Here is a 24,591-nt window from a genome sequence, read left to right on the forward strand (position 1 = left end):
CCTGTTTCCCTTGGAGGATAGGGGTCGCCGTGTGTGTTCATAAAACTGAGTGCCCGTGGGGCTTGTGGAAGGGTCAAGAACCGTGGGGTGCGGAGGAAAATGCCTCTCGGCACTCAGAAAACTTTACTCTCACTTTTCCATCTACTCAAGGAGCACTTTGTTTGGGCTACCAAGTGCTGTGCATGCATTAAGTCATCCTCACTTGTGTTTCCCACTGCTAGTTTTGACATATAACAGATACCTGTCATCAGCATCCCCTGCTCCTGAAACTACACTTCAGCCCACGTCCTGACCTCTTTCCATCTCCCATTTGTTCTGCCTTCCTGTTTACTTCCGATTCAAGGAGCCACTGGTTCTTGAGGACAGAAGTCCAGAGGTGGCCAACCCTAGAGGCAGTGTATACATGAGCTCTGGGAGGTGGGAGGGTTTGCTCTCTCCTCTGGGACCCTCGTGGCAGGCAGCAGAGAACCAGTCTCCAGCTCAGAGGACAGAAATCAGCTGATGTATGGGCTGAGTTGTTTGAGGGTCCTTAGATCCAGAGGTTAACCCCCATGCAGACCATGATCACACAGAGAGGGGAAGCCTGGGAACATGTCTCCAGTGCTTGGTGGTTCTCACGCATGGGTGTGAGGCCACTGCCAAAACACCACATGACACAGGGATCGCTTCAGTGGATCCTTTGTTCCATATAATTTTTTTTTAAACCAACCCAAGTATCTTGCCACAAAGAACCACAGTCAAGGCACAAAGGTAAGAGGAGGAGTGCGGACGTGGTCCTGCTGAGGTGGTAGGAAGAACAAACGCCCTTGGAGAGCTGCAGTTGCTTGTCCTGGTCTTCTTTGGAGATCAACACACAAGCAGCAGGTCACCCGAGATGCTGGAGTTTGGCTTGGCATGCAGTGCTGACCCTTTTTTTATGCACCCTACTGGTTGTTTAGTTTGGCCTAACATTAAACATGACTTAATATTCTCTGAAGAGGGGAATGGTGAGAGATGATGGTGACAAACAAGCCAAAGCCTGCCTCGCATGAACAGCAACACCAGGCCAGATGCACAAAGGCTGAAGGAGGACACTTTTCTGGCCCTTTCTTTTATACACACACACACATGCACACACACCACCCTCCTCTACCCTGTCCTCAGGGTGAGAGACTCCGCTACCTTTCTTCCCCTTCGGCTTGCACACTGCCTGCTGCCATTTTTGATCCCCTTTCTCTGATGCCTGACTTGCTCCTTGCCCTGTCCCCTTGGGGAAAACTGGGAAATGGTAGATGTGTCTCACTGGTTCTCTTCCAACCTGCTTCTGGGGAGCAGCAGGGGGAGTGACTTCTTGCAGCCAAGCCGCCCCACCATGAGGGAGCCAGCAAGCAGCCTGCTCTGCTGGCAGGTGAGGTGGGGATCTGGGGCCTCCTGTCTTTTCATCTGCCCTTTTTCCCTACATTTCTAGTTTTTTGGTCATTCCTCTTCATAATCACAAACCCATCCTGGGATCAAAAGGTGAAGAAATCCTCTACCCTTTCATTTGTCTCTAGGACTTTTCACGTCTTCTGTCCTGACCTTCATTTTACTCTTCTTCGCCCTTGAAACAACTCAATTTTCAGATGTGTGACAGCAGCTGTCACTCATCTTTCCTTCAATCTAGAGGTGCACAGACCTGTCACCTTCCTTAGAAACAAAACTATCCTGGGTTGAAGCACCCCCTGGAGGATATTGTGGTGTTTTGGCTTCTTTCTCCAGTTTAAGTTAGCGCCTCCCCTGGACTTTTTTTTTTTTTTTTTTAAAGTAAAAGACCCTCCTTCCTTGCCAAACTATTCCTGTGCAACAGAAAACCTCGTAGACTCCGGGGGGGATGAGCCCCTGGGAACCAGCTCCCCATCTTAACGGTTAGGAGGGACGCTCACTGCAGCCCATTCATATCCACTCCTGCCCACAAACCATCAAGGAAACCAGAGTTTCTCTGAGATGATTCCCGACTAACAACCGGGCTGACATGAAGCCACTCCTGCAGGCCATGGGAAGGCCTGTATTCTGGACCCTGCCTTATCCCGATTTTTCCCACGTCCCACCCGGTCACTCCCAATCCGTTGGAGGCCTGATGGTGAGTGGTGCAGCATTCTTCCGACCGGCCCGGATACCTGGGTAGAAGAGTGGCCAGAGTTTCTCTGTGAAAGTGTCGGTGAAGGTGTAGATATGAGAGCGGTCTGTGACGTTATAAAAAGACAGCGTGCCAGCCTCATAGTCTAGGAATATGCCCACCCGCTTGGGTTTCACTTTGATATGCAACGGGGTGAATGGGGTGGTGGTGGCTGCATATTTGTCCCCATTCCACAGCCGTACCCGCCAGTAGCCAGTCTCAGGGAGTGGAGTCAGCTCGCCCTTCCGGCTCACGGAGTCCCGGCACACGCCCACTGCCCAGTGGGTCTTGTCGCCCACCTCCACCTCCCAGTAATGTCGACCTGAGGTGAAGCCTTCAGTAGCCAGGACACAGGGGTAGAAGGTGAAGCGCCGTGGCGTATCTGGGAGGTCCCGGAGTCTTGTCTCCACGAACTTGACACTCTTACGATCTTCAGAGAGGACTAGGTTAGGATGAGCAGTCTCGGGGTCCAGGGTTACATCCGCTGGCGGGAGAAGCCAGAGTGGGGAGCTAGATGAGGATGGGAATAGCTAAAGGTCCCTGCCTCACTGTCCCCGCCTACCTTCAGAGAGCCTGGTCCCTAAAGGGTTAACCATCAGTCAGCAGTGACACCCAAGGGAAGGGAGAGCAGGGTGGTTCCCTTCTCATCCTAACCCTCAGATAAAGGGATAATGACCTCTGACCCTGCAGGGACAGGCAGTCTAGGTTCCCACCCTTCCTATCTCCCTCCGACATCATCATTTAGTTCACAGCAAAGAGAAGTGCAAGGCATGGTCTGTGGGCTAGAGAGCAAAGTGTTAAGGATACCTAGCAAACAGCACTGGGGTCCAGCCACAGGGTGACCCTGTGTGTATTTTCTGGGAACTGTCCTGACTTATGACCATTTTTCCTGCATAAATATTAATGAAACTCCTGTTGATGCTTAACTTTGTCCTAGTTTAGATAAATTATATGGTGACCCTACCTAATGGCTTGGGTAAACCTATATTTAACCTTTCTGGGTTCCTATTTAGAAAAGTATGGATCTAAGAACAGGTGATACATTAGGCTTCTTCTCATTTTGAGTTCTGTGACTCAGGGTGACCTTGAAAATTGAGCGAAAGTGTGGTGTGATGTGGTGTGGTGTATATGTCAAGAGAGGTGGGGTAACTGAAGCCCATATAAGTTAGAGTCTGAAGATTTTGTTCTCTGTGGTATTTCCCTCTGCTAATTTCCTTTTGGGAAGAACTCACCTATTAGTTGTTTAAGGATTTTCCTTAGGGCAAAATACTGTCGGGGAAAATTGCTGAAGTTCTTTTCCAGCTCTATAGATACTGATGTCACCTCCATGGTCTTCACCTTCTCACATCTAGGAGGGATGGGAGATCAAGGGCAAGGTTAGGCCAAGCTGAAGCCAATTAGCTATCCAGATGCTGTCATTTTCTCCCTCCTCCCTGAAGACAAGTGCTTCCTTCCACCAATTTACAGAAAGCTACCACTTCCCAGGGCAGGCTCTTGACAAGCTCAGCAGTGGGTATGGGGAGGGGTGTAGCGTATTTCAGACCAATGGGAAAGTGCCTGTCCTACCAACCCAACCCCTTCCTCCTGCCATCTTGTTGGGACACACTTTTACCAACAGGCACAAGGAACTGGTTCTACATTATCACTTGTTTTACTGAGAAGCCCTGATGTTCAAAGGGGAAAATGTAAGGGGGATTACTGGTTCTGATGACTTTGTTCTCACACTGGTTTCTTGATGCAAGTGACCTCCCATATCCTACCAGACTGCAGGGCTTTCGCTTCCTGACTCTCCCGACTTCGTGCAGGACCCTCAGTCTATAAGCCAAACCCTAACTCACTCAGAGAGACATAAGGATCACTTACTTTTCCAGGGTACTTTTGACATCCTAGAGGGAAGGAGAAAAGAAAGCAATATTGGTTCTGGTGCTCAGGGGTACTGAAGGCCACAGGTTTTCCCTCCTCCCAAGAGCTCCAGATCCAGCAAGGAAGCACAGAGCAAGCTGAGGGTAACAATGCAAGGGGAGTTCCAGAGGTAGCAGAGGGTGCCCCCCCAACCTGATCCCCCTTTTCAACTTTTGGTCATCATGAAGCTTGATATTTGGAATCATTTCCAAAAGATTTCTTAACTGTTTATCTTTGCTCCTCAGGAACACAAGGAGCTCCCTGCAACGGACAGGGACTGCGTCTGCTCTTTACTCTGTCCCCCAAGTGCCGGCCACAGACCTGTGTCTCTCTGAGGTTCTTGGGTCACATGATTCAGACTGGCAGGTTAAAACAAACCACTGTTTCCCGATGTGGTCTGGCACCTCCTCGCCGGTATTGGCTAACAAACATTAGTAACTGTGTGCCAATCCTGATTTGAGAATACCTGGGGTCCAGGAGACAAAGACGACAAATCTCTGCCCCTTAAGGATTTTCCAGTTTAATGTGGAAAGCAGGAGACACATACATGAAAGGACACAGGAATAAATACTGAGCAACATAACATGCAAATAAATGAAGTTTTCAGGATTCAAATGCTGGTAATCTGATCCTTAAGATGTATGTTCCCTATAGCCTTCCTAGCACCATTCCTCTGTTTAAGAGAACAAGACCACCCTCAAATATTTTAGAGGCATCATTCATATATCAAAGCAATATATTATTCACACATAACTTCATGTGTCATTTAAGCTGTTTCTATTCTTTTTTAGCTCTAGGAAATTCAAAATCCAAGACTTAAAAAAAATGACTTCCCACCTTCTGGGCACAAATGAAGTACATAATTATTGACAAGACATAATATCATGGTTGGAAAGGGATGGAAGAATCAGAAGACTTCCTGTAGGCAAGGATCCTTCTGGGTGTGTCTGGAAGGAAGGACTGGAGCCTAGGGGAAGCTGAGCACCACAGCGACCACCCTGGGCTCACATACTGGCTGTGCGAAGCTAGACCGTGCAGGACCTGAGGGGCTACGCAGGGGCAACTGTCGAACCTTAAGCATCTCGAAGCCCGACTGTAAGCACTTGCCCTCCACCTCTGCAGCTAGGTGGGCGAGGTCCCGGCGCCTGTCCCCCAGGTGAGCTGCGTTTTCTCGCAGTCGCTGTAGGATGTCCTGTTCCTCCTCCTCCAGCCGTGAGAACAACACCTGCTGCTCCTCATCTAGCCGCCTGTGAAGCTCTTCAAATTCCCGCAGGATCTGCTGCCGGCGACTCTCCACTAGTCTCTAAGGAGACAGGGAAGACGCTACATCAGCATAGCTGGCGGGCAAGGAAGGCTCCTGGTCTACCATGCACGCACGTCTACAGACTTCCAGTGTCACTGACATTTGCTCACAGGATAACACTCATTCTCTGTGGAATTTCCTCCTGTAAAAATGGCATTATCCCTGTCACTGCCACGGAAAGCTTGACAGTAAAGATGGGGGAGCATAAGAAAGAAAATCAACATGTAAAAATATTTTTATTTTCTTCATAAACTTCAAAAGCAGTTGTGTTTTAAAGATTTATTTTTTTTCTATTGGAAAGGTGGATATACAGAGATGAGGAGAAACAGAGAGGAAGATCCTCCGTCCAATGATTCACTCCCCAAGTGACTGCAACAGCCGGAGCTGAGCCATTCCGAAGCCAGGAGCTAGGAGCTGTTCTGGGTTTCCCACATGGGTGCAGGGTCCCAAGGCTTTGGGCCATGCTTGATTACTTTCGCAGGCCTCAAGCAGGGAGCTGGATGGAAAGTAGGGCCGCCGGGATTAGAACTGGCAACCATATGGGATCCCAGGCGTGCAAGGAAAGAACTTTAACCACTATGCTATCGCGCCGGGCCCAGTTGTGTTTTTAAGTCTTAATAAAATATACTCATGTAATAAGTACTCGGTGTGATGTCACCTACTATTATGGCATTAGAGACATTTATGTTATTCCCGATATCTGGGTTCTAGTCAATGCAATCTGTTGAGAAAAGGGAAGTACAGACACTGGAAAGCTAACCTGTCACCATTTGTATATTACAAGGCACATAAGGGGTAAAAACCAGAAAATCAATCAGAAGAATAGAATCAGTAAGTTTAATGACTTGTTATGAAACGTATATGGATTTCAGGGCAAAATAGGTTAAATAGTTTCAAGTCACTTCAGAGAATGTGTAGTCCCATCCTGGAACAAGTTGCGAAAGTTTGCTATTGAATTAGTCACCTCAAGTTTGAATCAGACTTCCTGCACATATACCTCTGGCATTCCTGAAATTTGATAGTGTACTCTAACACTGGCCACTGCACTTTGTAAGGATTATCAGGCCCCTTTTTCTTCTGTGTGGGCACCCAAGGAACATACTCTAACACTCGTGACTGATGAGGATACACCAACCAGAGTGTGAAGCAAAGTGAGAAACAATATTGGGCGGGTGGAAAGAGGAAGAGACCGGAGCCTGGAAGGCCACGCTGGGAGTGAAAGGAGAACAGACGAAAGCCAGGGTGGGCTGCACAAGCCTGGAATTCAGGGCCTTCAGTCTAGCTCCCTACAGGAGCTGACAAATGATGTGTGGTTCCAGGGCTATTTGCTGCTTTCCTTCCCACTACTACCTTCTCGGGTGCAACACTACAGTAGAATTTATTTTGACTTCTGTTTTTGAAGAAAAACATTGCCTTAGGTCATACACGTGTGAGCATGTGAGAATTTACGGGTGACGTGGGTAGAAGTATGGGATTTGGGCACAGTGTGGTAGCCTAGTGGCTAAAATCCTCGCCTTGCACATGTCGGAATCCCATATGGGTGTTGGTTCCCATCCAGCTCCCTGCTTGTGGCCTGGGAAAGCAGTTGAGGACGGCTGAAAGCCTTGGGACGCTGCACTGGCGTGTGAGACCCAGAAGCAGCTCCTGGCTTTGGATCAGCTCAGCAAGAGCCGTTGCGGCCACTTGGGGAGTGAACCAGCATGCAGAAGATCTTCCTCTCTTTATATCTGACTATCCAATAAAAATAAATAAATCTTAAAAAGAGGGAGAGACAGAGAGAGCATCCATCTGCTGGTTCACTCTCAAAACGTAACAGCCAGGCCAAGCCAGAAGTCAGGGTCTCCCACCAGATGGGCAGGAAGCCATGTACTTATCACCTGCTCCTTCCCAGAAACATTGGCAGAAAGCTAACCAGCCACTCTGCTATGGGATGTTCCAGCAGGCAGCTGAACCTGTAGCATTACAAGGCCTGCATGGTGTTTGTGTATCTGGGGGGAAGGTACTTCTGGCAAGGATGCTAGCACCCCTCTGGTGTATGAGACAACCATGCACCTGTCCTGCACCATCGGCCATTGTTCTGCAATGGAAACGTTTTCTGTGTTGAAAAAGAGAGGCCTGGTTTGGACGCCATTTTTATATTTAAACACAGACTAATTCTTTCATGGTTTTAGTACACTGGAGTTTTTTTTTTTTTTAAAGAATTATTTTTATTGCAAAGTCGGATATACAGAGAGGAGGAGAGACAGAGGAAGATTTTCCGTCTGCTGATTCACTCCCCAAGTGGCCCTAACAGCCAGAGCTGAGACAGTCTGAAGCCAGGAGCTCAGAACCTCCTCCAGGTCTCCCATGCGGGCGCAGGCTCCCAAGGCTTTGGTCTGTCCTTGGCTGCTTTCCCAGACCACAGCAGGGAGCTGGATGGGAAGTGGAGTTGCTGGGATCAGAACCAGTGCCCATATGGGATCCCAGCATGTACAAGGTGAGAATGTTAGCCACTAGGCTACTGTGCCAGGTCTAGTGTATTGAAGTTTTATTTGGAAATGGCCCGTAAATAAAACTCAGTAAAATAAGAATGTTATTGCTTTTGTAAGAACTTTACAAAACATTACTATTTTGAAACTTCAAGACACCCACAGCTTGGCTGCTTGAGGGTCTGGTCACACTGACCAGACGAGATAGTAGGCAGTTTTTAGTCCCTGGTGAAATTATTATTTTTTTTTTAAGATTTATTTATTTATTTTTTAAAAGATTTATTCATTTTATTACAGCCAGATATACACAGAGGAGGAGAGACAGAGAGGAAGATCTTCTGTCCGATGATTCACTCCCCAAGTGAGCCGCAATGGCCGGTGCAGAGCCGATCCGAAGCCGGGAACCTGGAACCTCTTCCGGGTCTCCCATGCGGGTGCAGGGTCTCAATGCATCGGACCGTCCTCAACTGCTTTCCCAGGCCACAAGCAGGGAGCTGGATGGGAAGTGGAGCTGCTGGGATTAGAACTGGCGCCCATAAGGGATCCCGGGGCGTTCAAGGCAAGGACTTTAGCCGCTAGGCCACTGTGCCGGGCCCATGAAATTATTTCTTAAAATTTACTTTCTAAGAGCACTTTCTCCCCTTGAGGGAGAACAAAGGGGCAGAATTAATATATCAATTAGCCATTTCAGAGTTGTAAAAAAAATCAAGAAGTACCCTATCTAATCTTATTTCTGAGTCACTGTCAAAGAGATAGTGGCTCAGTGGGAAGAGGAAATTAACCAGTCCTACCCTTTGAGGTTTGATTTGAAACCAGATGCCATTGTGAAGGATTTTGTCTTTTGAGTAACTCCCCAGATATGGTGCATAAAAGACACCATCTCCCACCATTAACTTCTTTCCTTCCTCTTGCAGGCAAGGCAGGAGCCCTTTTCTCCTTTTTCCTAAATAAATCCTGCATTGCAAACTAGAGTTTGCATGAAAATTCTTCTTTTGTGTGAGATCTGGAGGAAGTTCCTGGCCTCTGGCTTTGCATTGGCTCAGCACGGGTCACTTGGGGAGTGAATCATCGTGCGGAAGATGTTCCTCTCTGTCTCTCCTCCTCTCTGTATATCTGACTTGGCAATAAAAATCAATAAATCTTAAAAAAAAAATATTTGACTTGGTGTGATATCCTAGTGACTAAAGTCTTTGTCTTGCACGCGCTGGGATTCATATGGGTGTTGGTTTGTATCCTGGTGGCCTCATGTCCCATCCAGCTTCTTGTTTGTGGCCTGGGAAAGCAGGAAAGCCCCACCCTTGGGTAACTGCACCCACATGGGAGACCCAGAAGAGGCTCTGGACTGCTGGCTTTGGATTAGCTCAGCTCCAGCCATTGCGGCTGCTTGGGGAGTGAATCAGCAGATGGAAGATCTTCCTCTCTGTCTATCTGACTTTGCAATAAAAATAAACTTCAAAAAATTTAATACATTCATTTATTTTTAAGATTTACTTACTTTTATTTGAAAGATTTACAGAGAGGAAGACAGAGAGAGGGAGAGATCTTCCATCCATTGGTTCACTTCCCAAATGGCTGAAATGGCCAGAGCTGAGCTTCTTCTGCTTCTACCAAGTGGGTGCAGGGGACCCAAGGACAGTGACAAACTTTAGAAAAGAAGTACTGGGATAACTGCAGGTGGGAGGAGGGAGGAGGCAAAAGAATTTAAATGGTACCAAAGGTATGTGGGTGGTGGTATCAAAGACCGCTGAGATGATAATTTGTCATTTGGAAAACGCTAAGGGGCTGGGCAGGGTTGCAGCTCAGTGAGCAACCAGTGTCTTACAGGGGATTGTCAGCAATAAAATCACCTTCCTCTGCTTCTGGTCCTGCGCTCTGCTAGTGTGCAATCCTGGCACAGAGCAGATGATGGCCTAAGGATTTGGGCAGGAGACCCAGATGGAGTTCCTGCCACCAGTCCATCCCCCAGCTCTGGTGAGCATTTGGGGAGTGAGCCATGGGATGGAAAAGCTCTCTTCCTTCCTCTGTCACTCTTCTAAATAAATTTTAAAAGCTTAAAAAGGTTTAAAATAAATAGCACTATAGCTCTTGTTGAAGTATTTATGGGGTATTAAAAGATTTATTTCTGGGCCCAGCAGCGTGGCCTAGCCGCTAAAGTCCTTGCCTTGAACGTGCCGGGATCCCATAGGGGCACTGGTTCTAATCCCAGCAACTCCACTTCCCATCCAGCTCCCTGCTTGTGGCCTGGGAAAGCAGCTGAGGACAGCCCAAAGCTTTGGGACCTTGCACCCGCATGGGAGACCTGGAAGAGGTTCCTGGTTCCCGGCTTTTCGGATCGGCCATTAGGGCTCACTTGGGGAGTGAATCATCGGACGGAAGATCTTCCTCTCTATCTCTCCTCCTCTCTGTATATCTGACTTTGTAATAAAAATAAATAAATCTTAAAAATAAAAAAGATTTATTTCTGTATCCATCTTTTACCTTTAAGGTGATCAGCAGGAAGAGGAAATTTAACGACTGGTAATAAGCTCTGTTTTATATGCTTTAATTTTCTCAGGAGTCCTCCAAAAGAACAAAGAACTATTTTTAAAGGTCACTTTTATAACCAATGTCATTTGTTGTAAAACAAAACAAAAAAACACCCTCATGTTCACTGATCCCTAAATGCCAAGTCTGAATACTCATCACTTCTTCTGGAAGCATCTGATTAGGTCACATTTCTGTCCTATGAACTTACAGCTGTGCTTTCTGTTCAATGTCATTTTCTACTTTCTCCATTGACTTTAAGCTCAAGGAGGGCAAGGACCGCATTTTGTTTATCATGGTTCTGGTGCCAAACACAGGGTTTGGCCTTTTTCAGGAGCTGAATAAATATTTACCAATTCAGCAAGAACCAGTATCCCTGGTTTTGCCACTTATTGGCTGGATGATCTTGGACCAGACAATTACCTAAGTTCCATTTCCTCCTGTGTACTAGAGTAATAATACTGACATTATAGGCTATCTAAGTTTGCCCTTTGTCCCACTTTTCCCAGAGTATGGCCTGTTTAATCTGGGCAACATACTAAGACCAAAAACCACCCTGTAAGTTTGAAATGTCAAGGACATACAACAAGTCAATGCATTGGACTCAACAATAGTTATGCTTTTGCTGTTATCGATTCTTACTGAGTGAACAATGCAACTAAAGAGATACACAATTATGTAAAAGAAAAAAAATTACTTTGGAGGACTAGGAAAGGATGCAGGGAAAGTGACTTTCCTATTGCCTAGAGATGGTTAGGATCCTATCATGGGGAGACATTCCAGGAAATGAATCAACATCAGGTAATATACTGCAGCTCTAGTTACAAGAATGGGGGCCTGAGGTTACTGGGGAGTTCTCTTCTGGTTGCTCTTGGGTATTCCCTCCCCCCCACCCCCCGCTTCTAAGATTTCCTTTACTCAGTCCCTTTAAGAAACCCCTGTGCCCGTTTTTAGCAGGCAGCCTCTTTCCTTGCTTTAAAGAAGCAACAAATAGAATCAGTGGGCATGAACTATGGACTCCTCAGTTCACCAGGGGCAAGATGCTGTCTGTCCTTTATCTCACTCTTTAATTCCTGATGAGCAATTTAAGTACAATGTTTAATAACATTACAATCAAACCTGGTAAAATGCTACCAGTTTTGGAGAGAGCAAGCAGTCTTCTGCCAATGGACCAGACCTTGTGGATTACACACTGTGTGCTTAGTTTCCTTGTAGGCAGGTGGCGTGCAGAGCAGCCCACAGGCCTTTACCTTGAGCTGGGCTGGCTTCTTCTCCTCTGAGGATTTGCAACGGGTAATTTCCTGCAGCTTCTGCTCCAATGGCTCCAGGCACTTCTGCAGCTTTTCCTGAGGGTCAGGGAGGATGAGAGAGAGGGGTAATATTTGCTGTCAGGTAGTGTTCAGAGGCTGATTCATTTGTGTTAAACCATGTTTGCCTCCTATCCATGGTCCATCTTGTGATCCAATTTCTTTCTCCTTACCTGTCACTTGGGTGTCACCCTCCTACTGGTCATTCCTCTGGCCACCAACTTTTCTCCATCATCATTCCGGGTCATATTATGTATTTTCTCCTCGCTGAACTAAGACAGTTTCCACCTGTCACCAACTCTGAGTCCTTCTGCTTGCCGATAACCTCCTTTAAACCTGTCCTCGCACCCAACTCTACCTATAGAGCTAGCAGAAACTTGACTACTTATACTATAAATTGCATTAAATCTTGTTCCTAATATTTCATTAACATAAGGAAAGTCCTCCAAGCACCAGCATTCCATATGGGTGGCAGTTCACATCCCAGCTGCTCCACTTATAATTCAGCGCCTTGTTTGCGGCACTAGGTCCTGGGCCCCTGCACCCATATGAGACACCTAAAAAGTTCCAGACTCCTGACTTCAGATCAATCCAGCTCCAGCCATTGTGGCCATTTAGGAAGTGAACCAGTAGATGGAAGACCTGTCTCTTTTTCTTAAAAAAGAGAGAGAGAGTAAGAAAGAAAGAAAGAAAAGTGCTAAGACATTAAAAAAACAAAAACAAAACAAAACAAACAAACAAACAAAAAAACAAAACAAAAAAAACCCCTGGTTCCACGGCCAGCACTATAGATAATCCTTTGCCTGCGGTGCCAGCAGCTCATACAGGTGCTGGTTCTAGCACCAGGTGCTCATCCTGATTCAGCTCTCTGCTTATGGCCTAGAAAATCAGCAGAGGATGGCCCAAGGCCGTAGGCTCCTGGCTCCAGTCACTGCAGCCATGTGTGGAGTGAACCCGTGGGTAGAAGATCTCTCTCGGCAACCCTTACTTTTTATTGTAATGACAAATCTATAGAGAGGAGGAGAGGCAGAAAGATCTTCCATCCACATATTAAGTCTTTCAAGTAAAATAAATAAATCTTAAAAAAAATTTAGTTTCTATTCCTCAAACACATATCCTATGTTCCAGCAACAAATTAAACCAGTAGTCACTATCTGGGAAAGAGGCAAACAGACTGACCAGCTTGAAAGGTGACTGTTCAAACTGATGTCACCTAGTCCCAGCCCCAAAGGGAAAACCGACAGCATTCTAAACAAGGTGGCAGGACAAACAAAGCAGACTACTTTTTAGTTTTCCTTAGGTTTACTCTTTTTCCTGAAATTTCATTCATTTATGAAAAACATGATATTCTAAGACCACACGTACCAATATTAATCCACAAGACTCAAATGTGTGGCAAAAACTGCAAAGAAATTTTGGGTATCTCTCACCACTGCTTTTCATGTAGAGGACAACTGACAAGACACTGAGACAAACTCCCAAGCTCTCTTCTCTGCTAGAAACACAGCTCGCTCTAAGTCCAGCCCATCCCACCTGAGTCTCAGGCCTATAGTTCCAGAACACTGTGTCCTATGTGGGTAGCTCTGAAGCAACCAACAGAAGGACCAGACACAACCTTGCCCTGCGCAATGTTCAGTTATCTCTACAGCGAGAGTATCTCACTCTCCCTTGCTTTCCTCCCTTTCCCCCACATATGGGAGATCAGGTCGAGCTGCCCACCTTATACTCCTGGGTGGCGTCGTCCAGCGGCACAACGGTGTGGGCCCGGTGCGTGTGAGAGATTGCACATATCAAACATACAGCCTCCTGGTCCTCGTAGCAGAAAAGGCTGAGGGCCTCATGGTGCTGGGGGCAGAGGCTTTCGTCCCGGATCTTCCGCTTGACTGCCTGGAGCTGCTTGGCGATTTCCACCATGCTTCCGAGCTGCCGGTTGGGCCGGAGGCTGCGGTAGCGAGAGGTTTTCCGACACACGGGACAAGGGAAGTCCCTCTCCAGGTCCTCCCACCAGCGGGTGATGCAAGCCTTGCAGAAGTTGTGTCCACACTCAATAATGACTGGTTCCTTCAGATACTCCAGACACACGGAGCAGCTTGCCTCCACCTGTAAGTTCTCCAGAGCTGCAGCTGTGGAGGCCGCAGAAGTCCCGGCCTCTAACAGACTTGTCTCTGCCATCATTTAGCTGGGGGAAGGAAAGTGGACATTCAAAGAAAAGGTTAGCTGAAGGTTTCACTTTTTTTTTTTTTAATTCCCGGCCTGGCATTTGCTCTCATGCTACACACAGTAACTCCAGTCTTTCATCATCTTCTAGATTCAACCTTCTGTTTCCTCATTTCTAAAACTCCCAGGCGTCAATGTGTTCTTTTCAGAGACAGATCTTCAGTCCCAGCCCAGCCTGCTTCTCCCGATCTAGGTCCATTCTACGTGAACTTTAGTTTCCAGACCAAAGTATCCTACTTGCACACATTTTTTTTTCTTCTAACAGACGAGAGAGGAGTGAAAAGTGGCATAAAATTCAAAGTCTTAATTAAGACTTCTGAAATGCTGTGTAGAGGTTCATGTCACAGAGACGTTTTTCATTATAGTATGCTGGAGCCCAAGCCCGATTCTCTGCAACGGTCTTGCTTGGTGATCAATTCAATAAGTCAGGTGAAGGCAGTGACCGCTCTTCAGGACAATGTGACAAGCCTACAGGGACATGGACTCTCTTCTTGACACGTCTTAATCCCAGTACTAGCTATACGGATTTGGAATCTGCGCCTCCTCTGAGACATATGTTACGGAGCCTAGGCTGGTAGCTTCCTGAAAGCTGACAAGTCTGAATTCACCAAAGACTGGAGTCCTTCAAAATAGCTAATGACAGTTAATTCCTTGGACAAAGGCTATCTCCAATGATTAGGTTTCTGAAGTGGTTGAGAATTAAGAGTAAACAAATGAGGCAATCAAGCGACACCTGAGAAGACCTGGGAATGCATAAGAGATTTATAAAACAAAAGCTGGCCTTCCACCCCATCCTTACAACATCAATACTTTTCACTCCATAATCCCCTCTACATTTCCCCAGCCCTCACCCCCAGGCACTTAACAGGACACATCTGGTAGGCCTAAGGTACTAGGGAAGGACAGCCAGGTTAGCAAGAATCTTTCTGGTGCCTGTTTTTGACACAAAGTATCTGATTTGCAGTAAGGGCTGGTAACTTATTTGCACCTGAATTTCTACCCGCCACAGGGGAAAAAAGTGAAAGCAGATGGGACTTTCTCTTGCCTGTGGGAATGCAATGATTTACTAGCACCCCTGCTCCCTTCCCCAGTCTTCCAGAAAGGAAGCTGCCTCCTCACCTGTGATGAGTGGCATTGTATGCACGGTGAGGAACCAGTATGATTCCACACGGGCCAAGAAGTGATGGGGAAGAAAGATGGGCAAAGCGGGTGGGGAGAGATGGAGCGACCTGGCACTATAGCGGCAGGAAGGCCTGGGATGCCTCAGGGTATCCTTCCTCACCCTCCATTCCACGTGTCTCCGTACAAGGACAAACTTCAGGGACGGCCTCCAGTCGCGGCTATCATTTGGCGACCCTCTCCCGAGCGACGTCCCAAACTCGGTGCCCCCCGCGTCTCCATCTTCTCCCGCCAGATCTGGGGCAGGGTTATTTGGAGAGGGAGAGGAAATGTGATGGTGGGCGCGGGGTTGGGAGGCACGCGTGTCCAGGTGAGTCAGAGCCGTTACGTGCAGGTGGGATGCCTGCCGCTCTGATGCAGCCGAGACCCGTCAAGATGCAGCCAGGAGTTTCCACCCGGGAAAGCGAGAGGCAGAGAGGACTAGGGGGAACCGCGGGGTAGCCAAGCAACGCCGGACGCGCTGACGTCGCCGGGGCGGCAAAACGTCCGCCCGGGCCCGAGGCGGGCGGAGGCAGCGGTGATTACGTGCGGGGGGCCGGTGACGCAGTCGCGGGGCGCAGGGACGCGGCGTGCAGAGCTGGCCGGCGGGGACAGGCCCCCGGCCCCGGCCCTGGCGCAGCGGCGGAGGGGCGGCACCTACCTTCCCGGCTGCGGGGTCCGGGAGAGCGCGGCGAGGAGCCGCCGGAGCGCTTCCTCCCTCCTTCCTCCTCCCCCAGCCCCCGCCCCGCGGCGCGCGACACACAATACTCGCCGGAAGCGGAAGCCGTTCCGCGCCCAGACCCGTGTCAGTGGAAGCCGGCGTGTCTGCCGGAGGCTGCGGGAGGGTCTGCACGACGGCGGGGGGCCGGCGGTGAGCGCCGGCGGGAGGAGCCCAGGCCGCCAAGGGACCCGCGGTGGCAGGTGGCGGAGGCTCTGGCGTCCCGGTGACCCGAGGAATCCTTTGGAACGGGAAGGCTGCGCATGCGCGCGCCCCAGCGCTGAGAGCCCATGGCCGGCCGGGGCGCCCCGTGAGTCCGTCCTGTCGGGGCTGCGGGCCCGGACCCCTGGCGCTGGCCCGGCTCTGCAGGTCCTGCGTGGGGTTGGAGGGATGGGGTGGAGGTTTGCGAGTTGCCGCAGCGGGTGGTCGGCGTTCAGCCACACGTGTCCTCTCTCGGGGCAGCGCGGCGAGCCGGTGGCCAAGCTGAGGCTGCGGCCAATTGCGTGGCGGACCTGCAGGTCCCGTCTGCACGTCACTTCCGACTGGTTGAGCTTTAGTCTCTGCGAGGATTAGGTGAGTTCTCCCCGCGGCAGGTTTGTAATGTTCCTTATCCTGCCCCCTGCTTGGGTGGGCCTCTTCCGAGCGTTTCCACCCCTGTCGCTAGGGCGGAGGCCGCCGCGAGGCAACTCGCTTTTGGGTCTGGTCAACACTAGTCTAACGGGTGAGAACCAGCGATTGCTGGTGAGAACAGCTCCCTTTGGGAGCTGTGATCTCTGCCTTCTACCATAGTGCTTGCATGGGAGACTTGCCTTATAGCTCCTGCTCTGCAGCGGAAAGCCTTGCAGAGCTGCGAGTTTGGAGGAAGGGGGTGAGACAAGTCTACTGCCAGAGGAGGAGTCAGTGCTAGGAGGGGTGTGTCCTAAAGGGTAGAATAGGCAGCCCGGCTCCTGGCGTGCAGGATGCTGATTGAAAGACAAGAGCACAATATGGACATTATAGTCTTACCCACTTCCCTATAGCCCCTGAACCTTTTTACCGTAATTAACTATGTAAAGATTGTCAAATAGAGTAAATATATATATGTATATACATATGTAAAGAAAGACAAGAGCAAATGTTGGTGTCCTTGCAGAGAAAGTAGTCTGGCACCGTGCCGCGTTAGCTGCTCATGCTGGGCTCCAGAGGGCGTTTACCTGCAAGAAACATGATCAGTTGCCTGCGGGTTACGCTGAAGCTTGCAGCTCCAGCACTCCACATCGGAACTGAGGCTCCCCGCTACTGTGCCTAGAAATGCAAAGGAAGATGGTTCCTTCCTTGACCCGTAGGGGAGAGACTGGGAAGGGGTTCTCCTGTCCTGACTTTCCACTGGCTCCGACCCAGCCGGCCTTTGGAGTCATTTGGGGTTTGAACCAGCAGGTGGAAAATCTTTTGTCTCTCCATCCCTCTGCTTCAAAATGTTGCAGGAGCCGCAGCGGGAGGAGTCTGCAGCTTTAGTTGCGCAGTCTGTCTCATCTCCAAGAAATGTGGCAGCGTATCTGGATTTTTTTTTTTTTTTTTTTACAACCCTTTGTGTTGTCACTATTGCGCAGTTCCCCGTTACAGCTGGTCTTCTCTCTCCAGTTAGGTCACAGTTTCTTTCTGCATAGGTTATGAGTGTTACAGCCTGTTGTGTTGCAGCTTCTCTTCTCTGCAGGAGCGGGGTAGGGTGGGGTCATCTTTGTCTCCTGACCTTGAACAACAGTGAGGCATTTGGAAGGAAGAGGAAGTGAAGGTTTATTGGAGGAAGCAGAGAAACTTCTGTGGCAGCAGGGAGGGGCTGCCTGCCTGGAACTCCCTTATTTCTTTCTGACTTTTGATTCTGTATGCTAATCCTTTCATTATTACTTGACGCTGGCATCTTGGGTTTTCTTTTATTAATTTTTTATTGTCTTCTCACAAGAAAAGCTTCTGTTGTGATTCTGGGTAGGAGAGCAATAAGTATAGATTTTAGTTTGGATGGGGTTGGCATTTTTCCTGTTTTTTTCCCATCCAAGAATGGTTTGCCTTGTTAATTCGTTTTTATTCAGTAAGATCTTAAAATTTTATTCGTGCAAACGTTATAATTTTTTTAAAAAAAGGATTTATTTCTTTTCATTGGGAAAATAGTGAACATTACAGAGAGAGAAAGATTTTTCTATCTGTTGGTTTGTTCTCCCAATGATCACAACAGCCAGAACTGAGCTTATCTGAAGGCAGGAGCCAGGAGTATCTTCCAGGTCTCCCAAGAGGGTGCAGGGGCAGGCCCAAACACTGGAGCCTTTCTCAGCTGCTTTCCCAAGTCATAAGCAGGATCAGAAGTGGAGCAGCTGAGATAAGAGCCGGCACCATATGGGATGCTGGCGCTACAGTTAGAGCCTTAGCCTACTGTGCCATGTTGCTGGTTCACCTCTTTTATTCTTTTTTAATTCTTCTGTTGTTGTTGTTTGAGCAAGGCAAGTGGAATGAATTCTCTGTGTTTAGGATTCCTGTTCCTCTCCCATGATGATGATCAATGAAATAATGAAAATGAGAAGAGGAGCATAGTGTGTGTATATATTTTTTTTCCCCAGGAAGAGTAAGTAGCTAGAGATGAAATTTTACTTCATGGTTTCTTGGCTAAACAACTTGGAGGAAAATGTTGGGGCTCACGACTTCAGGAAGGCAGCCCTGATCCCTGCCAGGACTGTGGCTGTGCTGCCCAGCACACACTGCTCTGCTGTTTTGGGTTTTCTGGGACCTCTGCTGTTGTGTTGTGCTCATCTGAGTGTGAAATTTTAGTACTCTGATTTTTTTGAGCTGTTCTCCTGCCTTATGTTTCAGTCTTTAATGAAAGCAATTTAAGAGTAAAAGCTACTAAAGTTTCAATAGATACTTGTATCACTTGTGATCCTAAATGTACACAGATCCTGATTGAGCTGTTCTCCTGCCTTATGTTTCAGTCTTTAATGAATGCATTTAAGAGTAAAAGCTACTAAGTTTCAATAGAGACTTGTATCACTTGTGATCCTAAATGTAGACAGATCTTGATCGTGGATTTTGTTGGCTGTTGATTGAAAGTTAAATTTTAGCTTATTGGAGGAGGTTATTCCTGGTTGTCACTAATAAGGAGAAGAAAATTCTCTGTGTTAATCACTTATTTGTTGGGACTTTTAGGGGGCACAATAGATAATATCTTTTTCCCTACCAGTTGCAGAGCTTGAAGGAGATACAAGAATGAACCAGCAGATGGAGGATCTTTTCACTGTGTCTCCTCTCTGTAAATATGATCTGACTTTCCAATAAAAATAAATAAATCATAAAGAGTAAAATATCACCTGTTCATTTTGTGAGGCTATAATTAGAGGGAATAGCTCTGAAATAGCCAGTGTATTTGTTTATTCCCCCTTGAATTGAACTTGCACCAGACCTCCACTCCAACCCCCATCTGAACTTGCCTTCTAAGCTGGGCATGGCTGGGGAGAGAGGAGAAATCATGCAGGCTTGAAGGGAAAAAGGACAAGGAGCCAGGCCAAGCTTGCTCAGCTTTTTCTTCCAAGCTTTCTGGCTAGGTCAGTCCTGGGAAGATGGAGGCTGGGGAAGGAGTTTGAGGATAGTCCTAGTTAGGAAGTGAAAAGTAATGAATTGTTTCCCTCTAAAACTGATAGGTGGCCAGTGTTGAGACTCGTGAATGCTGCTGGCAGGTCTTGGAAGCAGTCTTTCTGGCCTTCTCTAGCCCATCTTTGACTTGCTCGCTTTTCCTCCCTGTGACAACAACAGCATTTGTCTAGCGTTTCAAGTCTCTAGCCAGGTGTCCTCTGTTACACAAAGGAAAGCAAGATGAGGGAAATGCAGAGTGTCCTCTCTGATCAGATTCTTCGGGTACTGCCTCTCCATCTACCTAGGTGCTTCTGGGTAGCACAAGTGTGTTTCCATTTTGCTTTGTGGATGTTTGTGATTTTTGCACTTCCCTGTATATGGTTTGCCTGTTTGTATATAAAAAAGTTCCTTACATGATGTTTTAAAATATTTTAAGTTGCATGAAAGAGAGACAGAGACATACAAATCTTTCACATGTTGCCTCATTTCCCAAATGCCTGCACCACTGCAAGGCCAGCCTAGACCTCAGGCCAGGGCCTTTTTCTCAGCATGTAACTGCTGTGACACATAGCCAGTAATTGTTAGAAACAACTACAGATTCACTGTTTTACAAGCTGGTCTTCAGCGTGGCCATAGGTCAGCTCAAGTGACTTAATGGTGTTGAGGAAAATATGAAACAATTTCCTTGGTAACACTGAGAACTTTCAATGTAAATAGATACTAGGAAGCTTCTGGTGGTCTTGGCTATAGAGTGCGATGCTGAAAATGGATTTTAGAATGTTTTACTGAGGAAATGATTTCCAAGTGGATAACAGAAAAAGAACAAATAAAGGGATGTCAAGAAGAAATAGATGCCCAATTTGAAGTTAGGGGATGCCCAAGTTAATTACTTAAAAATACAGGTTTACGGATGAGAAGTCCTGGGAAGGCAGGTCTAAACCTGGGCGGAGCCACAGTGTGCTGTGGCTGGGACTGCGGTACCTGAATGGTCCAAGCTGTGCGGAGGGGTGTTGGAAGGCGGTGGTGACCCATGGGTCTTCTCTGCTCTGCTTGTTTTCCCTTCCTCTCGGGAGGTAGTTTGTGGGTAGGGTTGGAGGCCAGCTGCTGGCAAGCATTGTATCTAGTCAGAAGCAGGGTGAGTAGGAGGGTGCAAGTAGAGCATGAGGAGAAAATAATTTAGAACAGAAACCTGTAATCTAGCTAAGTGACAAAGGGAGATAATGGAATACTCCACGGTGTAATGAGAAACAGATTTGATGTCACACTGTCAAAACTTCAACTGTTACCTCCTACTGTTACTGATTATGTAGCTTTAGCACTTTTCACCTGTAAACTGCAAAGAGAGTCACCTGTTATTTTCTGTAAAGGAGTGGTCTAGTTAATTCCAGATTTGTATTGTTAAAGTTATTTATAAAACAGTTTGATATGACTTCCTGTATTTTAGGCTAATTGCAATATATACGAGGCATCATGATGGAATTACATCTGGATTGTGTCTATTCTGGAAAATAAGGCTTGGCTACAAAAGCAGCACCAGGTGAATCTAGGAGGAAAGCCTCAACAAACATGTAGTTTAACACACTGAGGGATGCCATGCACTCCTACCAGCAATGTCTGGGCAGTTGCAGTTCCTTGATCTGTGCCATAGGTGCTGTTGTCAGGTTTTCTGGTTTTGTCATTTTATTGGTGAGTGAGTACATTAGTGTTGTGGAGTGGAGAGAGAGAGATCACACTGGACCCAAGTGTAGGATATTAGAAGGAGTCTTTATTGCTTAAGCTTGGTAACAGCAGCTCCCGCTACATTCCAGGAACTACTGCCCCAGGTTGGGCGGCCAAAATCAGGGATTTTTTAAGCTCTCATCCTTCAATCAGATTGAGAGCCATGCAGTAAAAATAAAGATTCCGTGTGCAGCAGACAGGAGGGGAGTTACCAGAGCCCAAAGTTTTCCTGTAGTTAATTACCCTAACTTAACCTAGTACAGTAGGAGGCAGGAGCTGAAGGTAAGGGCCTCACCAATCTTGAATGGCACTAGAGGAGGTAAAAAATGGTGGGGTTCAGAAACTCCATTTCCTCCTTTCCTGCTGTCAATTAACCTGTCAAGTGGGTGCTAGGCATCAACCACTGCACCCCATTAAGTTAGCAGGGAGCTGGATTGGGAATGGAGAGGCTGAAACTCAAACTTGCAGCCATATGGGATGGCAGCATTGCAAAGGAAAGCCATCAAGCTGGTAGAAACATTTCAGAATATTAGGCTTTCTAGATTGTTTGTTTAAAATGTGAGTGAGGGAAAGGAAACTATTGACAGTCTTTTTTTTTTTTAATCTATTTATACTTGTACCAATGTTATGATTTCAAACTATCTTTTTTCCATTGTTTTTGCCTATTCTAATTCTTTCACCATTCCTTATAAATTTTAGAAGCAAATTATGAATGTCTACAAAAAATATTCTATGAATCTATGGGTGACTTCAGAGAGAACTGACAGAAGAGGCAAAGTTAAGCCCAGTTTTTGAATGTATTTATTTAGTTTTTAGCATTGCACCTGATTCCTGAAAGAGATTGTATACAATTGGTATTCTTTCTTCCTTCAGTGTTAGAATTCACAGGGAAACCTTTGTGCCTTTTGTTCCTTAGGTGAGAAGTGTGCATGTGGGAATTGTCTGTAATGCTGCCATCTTCCCTCTTTAGGTCTGTGTCATGAGGGAGCTGTTCTCTGATCTTTTTCCCTGCCCCTCTCCTATTTCTCTCCTGAGTAACTGTGGAGGTCTCTGGACAAAAGTGTGTAAGTGGCTAATAACTCCTGTGTCTGTGGCTGTCGGGAGTTCTCTCGTTTCGTGCTATTCTCCAGCAGTTCACAGGATAACACCAGGCAAGTGCTTTGTGTCCGTCTACATGATAGCACCATGTTCTACAGGGCTCTGCCTCTGGTGACTTGTGTAGCTCTCTAAAGAGGTTGAGGAGAGTTACGATTTTGTTGATACTTTGACTTTTTTTAAGATTGATTTATGTTATTGGAAAGTCAAATATACAGGGAGGAGGAGAGAGAAGATGATCTTCTGTCCATTGATTCACTCCTCAAGCGGTCACAGCAGTTGGAGCTGAGCCGATCCAAAGCCAGGATCCAGGAGCTTCTTCCAGGTGTCCCACGTGGGTGCAGGGTCCCAAGGCTTTGGGTTGTCCTCAACTGCTTTCCCAGGCCACAAGCAGGGATTTGGATAGGAAGTGGAGCTGCCGGGATTAGAACCCATATGGGATCCTGGCACGTTCAAGGTGAGGACTTTAACTGCTAGGCTACTGTGCTAGGCCCAGATCTTTTGACTTTTTCTTACCAGCACCTTAACAATGATCTTTGCAGTACTTTCTATATCAAAAGTGAAAGCCTGAAGTCAAAACTGTTGTGCTCTACCGTGATTGTTGCATGTTTATTAATAAAGGGCTTGGTTACATAGAAACAGATAAATCCTGAGTTAGAGTGCTGAGTGTCTTTGTATTCTAAGACAGGGTGACTGTGGAATTAATTAACATTGTTGCCAGCCTTGTAGAATGATGTTTGTGTTTCCTGAAACTTGTCTTGAGCCAGATACTGCCTCAGGCAGTTACTTCAAGGTTTCTTGGCAAGGTCGGTGCCTCATTTTAAAATCCCTAGTCTCTAGCTAGACAAGTTTCTTTACTCCTGGGCTGATTATGTCGCTGAATTTGTGTCACAATCTGCAAAGGAAGGCGTTTTCACATGCCTTCTGGTGGCTTTTCCTAAACGTTGAATAGGGATGTAGCCATTCAGAACATTAGCCATTGTAATGGAAACCCATCATTGTTTCCGCCTAGTTTTTTATTTATTTTTGTTGAAGATTTATTTTTGTATTAAAGTCAGGTAGAGAGGATGAGACACAGAGAGGAAGATCTTGCATCTGCTTATTCACTCCCCAAGAGGCCTGCAACAGCTGGAGCTGAGCTGGTCCGAAGCCAGGAGGCCAGAGCCTTTACTGGGTCTTCCATGTGAATGCACGGTCCCAAGGCTTTGGGTAGTCCTTGACTGCTTTCCCAGGCAGCAAGCAGGGAGCTGGATGGGAAGCGGGGCCTCTGGGATTGGCAGTGGCGAGTGCAAGGTGAGGACTTCAGCTGCTAGGCTACTGCGCTGGCCACCCCTCCCTCCCCCGGTCTTGAAGAGCTTTCCTGCAACACATTCTCAAGCTAGTGTCTACCAGTGTCTCATGGTGTGACATCTCAATGGCTGAACAGTTGCCAGGTTTAGTTTCAGTGGTAGCATAGGTCCAAATATATCAGTACTTTATACTGTTCTGAAAAGACCATGCAAGACCAGCGAGAGATCTGTGACAAGGGGCAGTGAAATGATTAGAGGAGGAGCTGTTGCTGATACTATCTGTTGGCAGTTTTCAAAATTAGTCCCTTGACCTTCCTTATTTTCCACTCTTTGCTGAGGAGATTGGAGGTGCTCCCAGGACTGTGGTCCTTTGTTGAGCACAGCCTTGGCAAATCTTAGTTTGTTTTCTTTCTGGTTTGGTTCATGAACTACTCTCAGGTTATGGAGACTCATCCAGGTTGATATCCTTTTTAAGTAGTTGCTAGCTTCTATCTTAATTGATCAAACGTATTTATAATGGATAGATCACCTTGTAACTGCTGTTACATTTGCCAATTGCAAAAATGTTAGATTCGCCTACCACCAGGGAAAGAATAACTCAGCCGAATATATGAAAAGAATTTAGATGGCCTTTATTTCAGGGAACCACGGTCACAGGCTTCCCTTCCCCATGCAGCAGAAAGACAGATGTGAAGGAGTGAGCTGCAGAGAAAGAAAAATATGGAAGATATGGGGAAGGGGCTTTTTTTTTTTCAAAGATTTATTTATTTATTACAAAGTCAGATATACAGAGAGGAGGAGAGACAGAGAGGAAGATCTCCCATCCGATGATTCACTCCCCAAGTGAGCCACAACAGCTGGTGCGCGCCGATCTGAAGCCAGGAACCAGGAACCTCTTCCGGGTCTCCCACGCGGGTGCAGGGTCCCAATGCATTGGGCTGTCCTCGACTGCTTTCCCAGGCCACAAGCAGGGAGTGGGATGGGAAGTGGAGCTGCTGGGACTAGAACCGACGCCCATATGGGATCCCGGGGCATTCAAGGCAAGGACTTTAGCAGCTAGGCCACGCTGCCGGGCGGGGAAGGGGCATTTTAAACTCTCCTCGACACAGAAGCCGAAATGGGGTTGCCTCGGTCCTTATTGGTTGGGTGGGGAATATGGGTTTG

The 24,591-nt window shown here is 47.3% G+C and overlaps 2 protein-coding genes across 13 annotated transcripts in view; both read right to left on the reverse strand.

Moving 5' to 3' along the window:
- LOC101523895 (patr class I histocompatibility antigen, A-2 alpha chain-like) overlaps positions 1-24,591 on the reverse strand; it is a 426,293-nt gene that overhangs the window by 62,049 nt on the left and 339,653 nt on the right. The window lies entirely within an intron of this gene.
- Positions 663-16,090, reverse strand: TRIM39 (tripartite motif containing 39). Of its 7 annotated transcripts, none has more exons than XM_058666349.1 (7): positions 15,674-16,090; positions 13,357-13,816; positions 11,581-11,676; positions 5,109-5,339; positions 3,998-4,020; positions 3,367-3,482; positions 663-2,618 (listed from the first exon to the last, which is right to left on the reverse strand). In XM_058666349.1, the coding sequence occupies exons 2-7, from the start codon at positions 13,810-13,812 to the stop codon at positions 2,071-2,073; spliced, it is 1,470 nt and encodes a 489-aa protein (XP_058522332.1). In that variant the 5' UTR covers positions 13,813-13,816; positions 15,674-16,090; the 3' UTR covers positions 663-2,070. The 7 variants fall into 7 exon arrangements, with proteins under 7 accessions (XP_058522332.1, XP_004598810.2, XP_058522315.1 ...); XM_004598753.2 differs by lacking the exon at positions 15,674-16,090 and adding an exon at positions 15,137-15,659; XM_058666332.1 differs by lacking the exon at positions 15,674-16,090 and adding an exon at positions 15,137-15,659 and having other exon boundaries at positions 13,357-14,597.

This window comes from Ochotona princeps, chromosome 1 (genome assembly GCF_030435755.1).
Source record: "Ochotona princeps isolate mOchPri1 chromosome 1, mOchPri1.hap1, whole genome shotgun sequence".
Lineage (NCBI taxonomy): Eukaryota > Metazoa > Chordata > Mammalia > Lagomorpha > Ochotonidae > Ochotona > Ochotona princeps.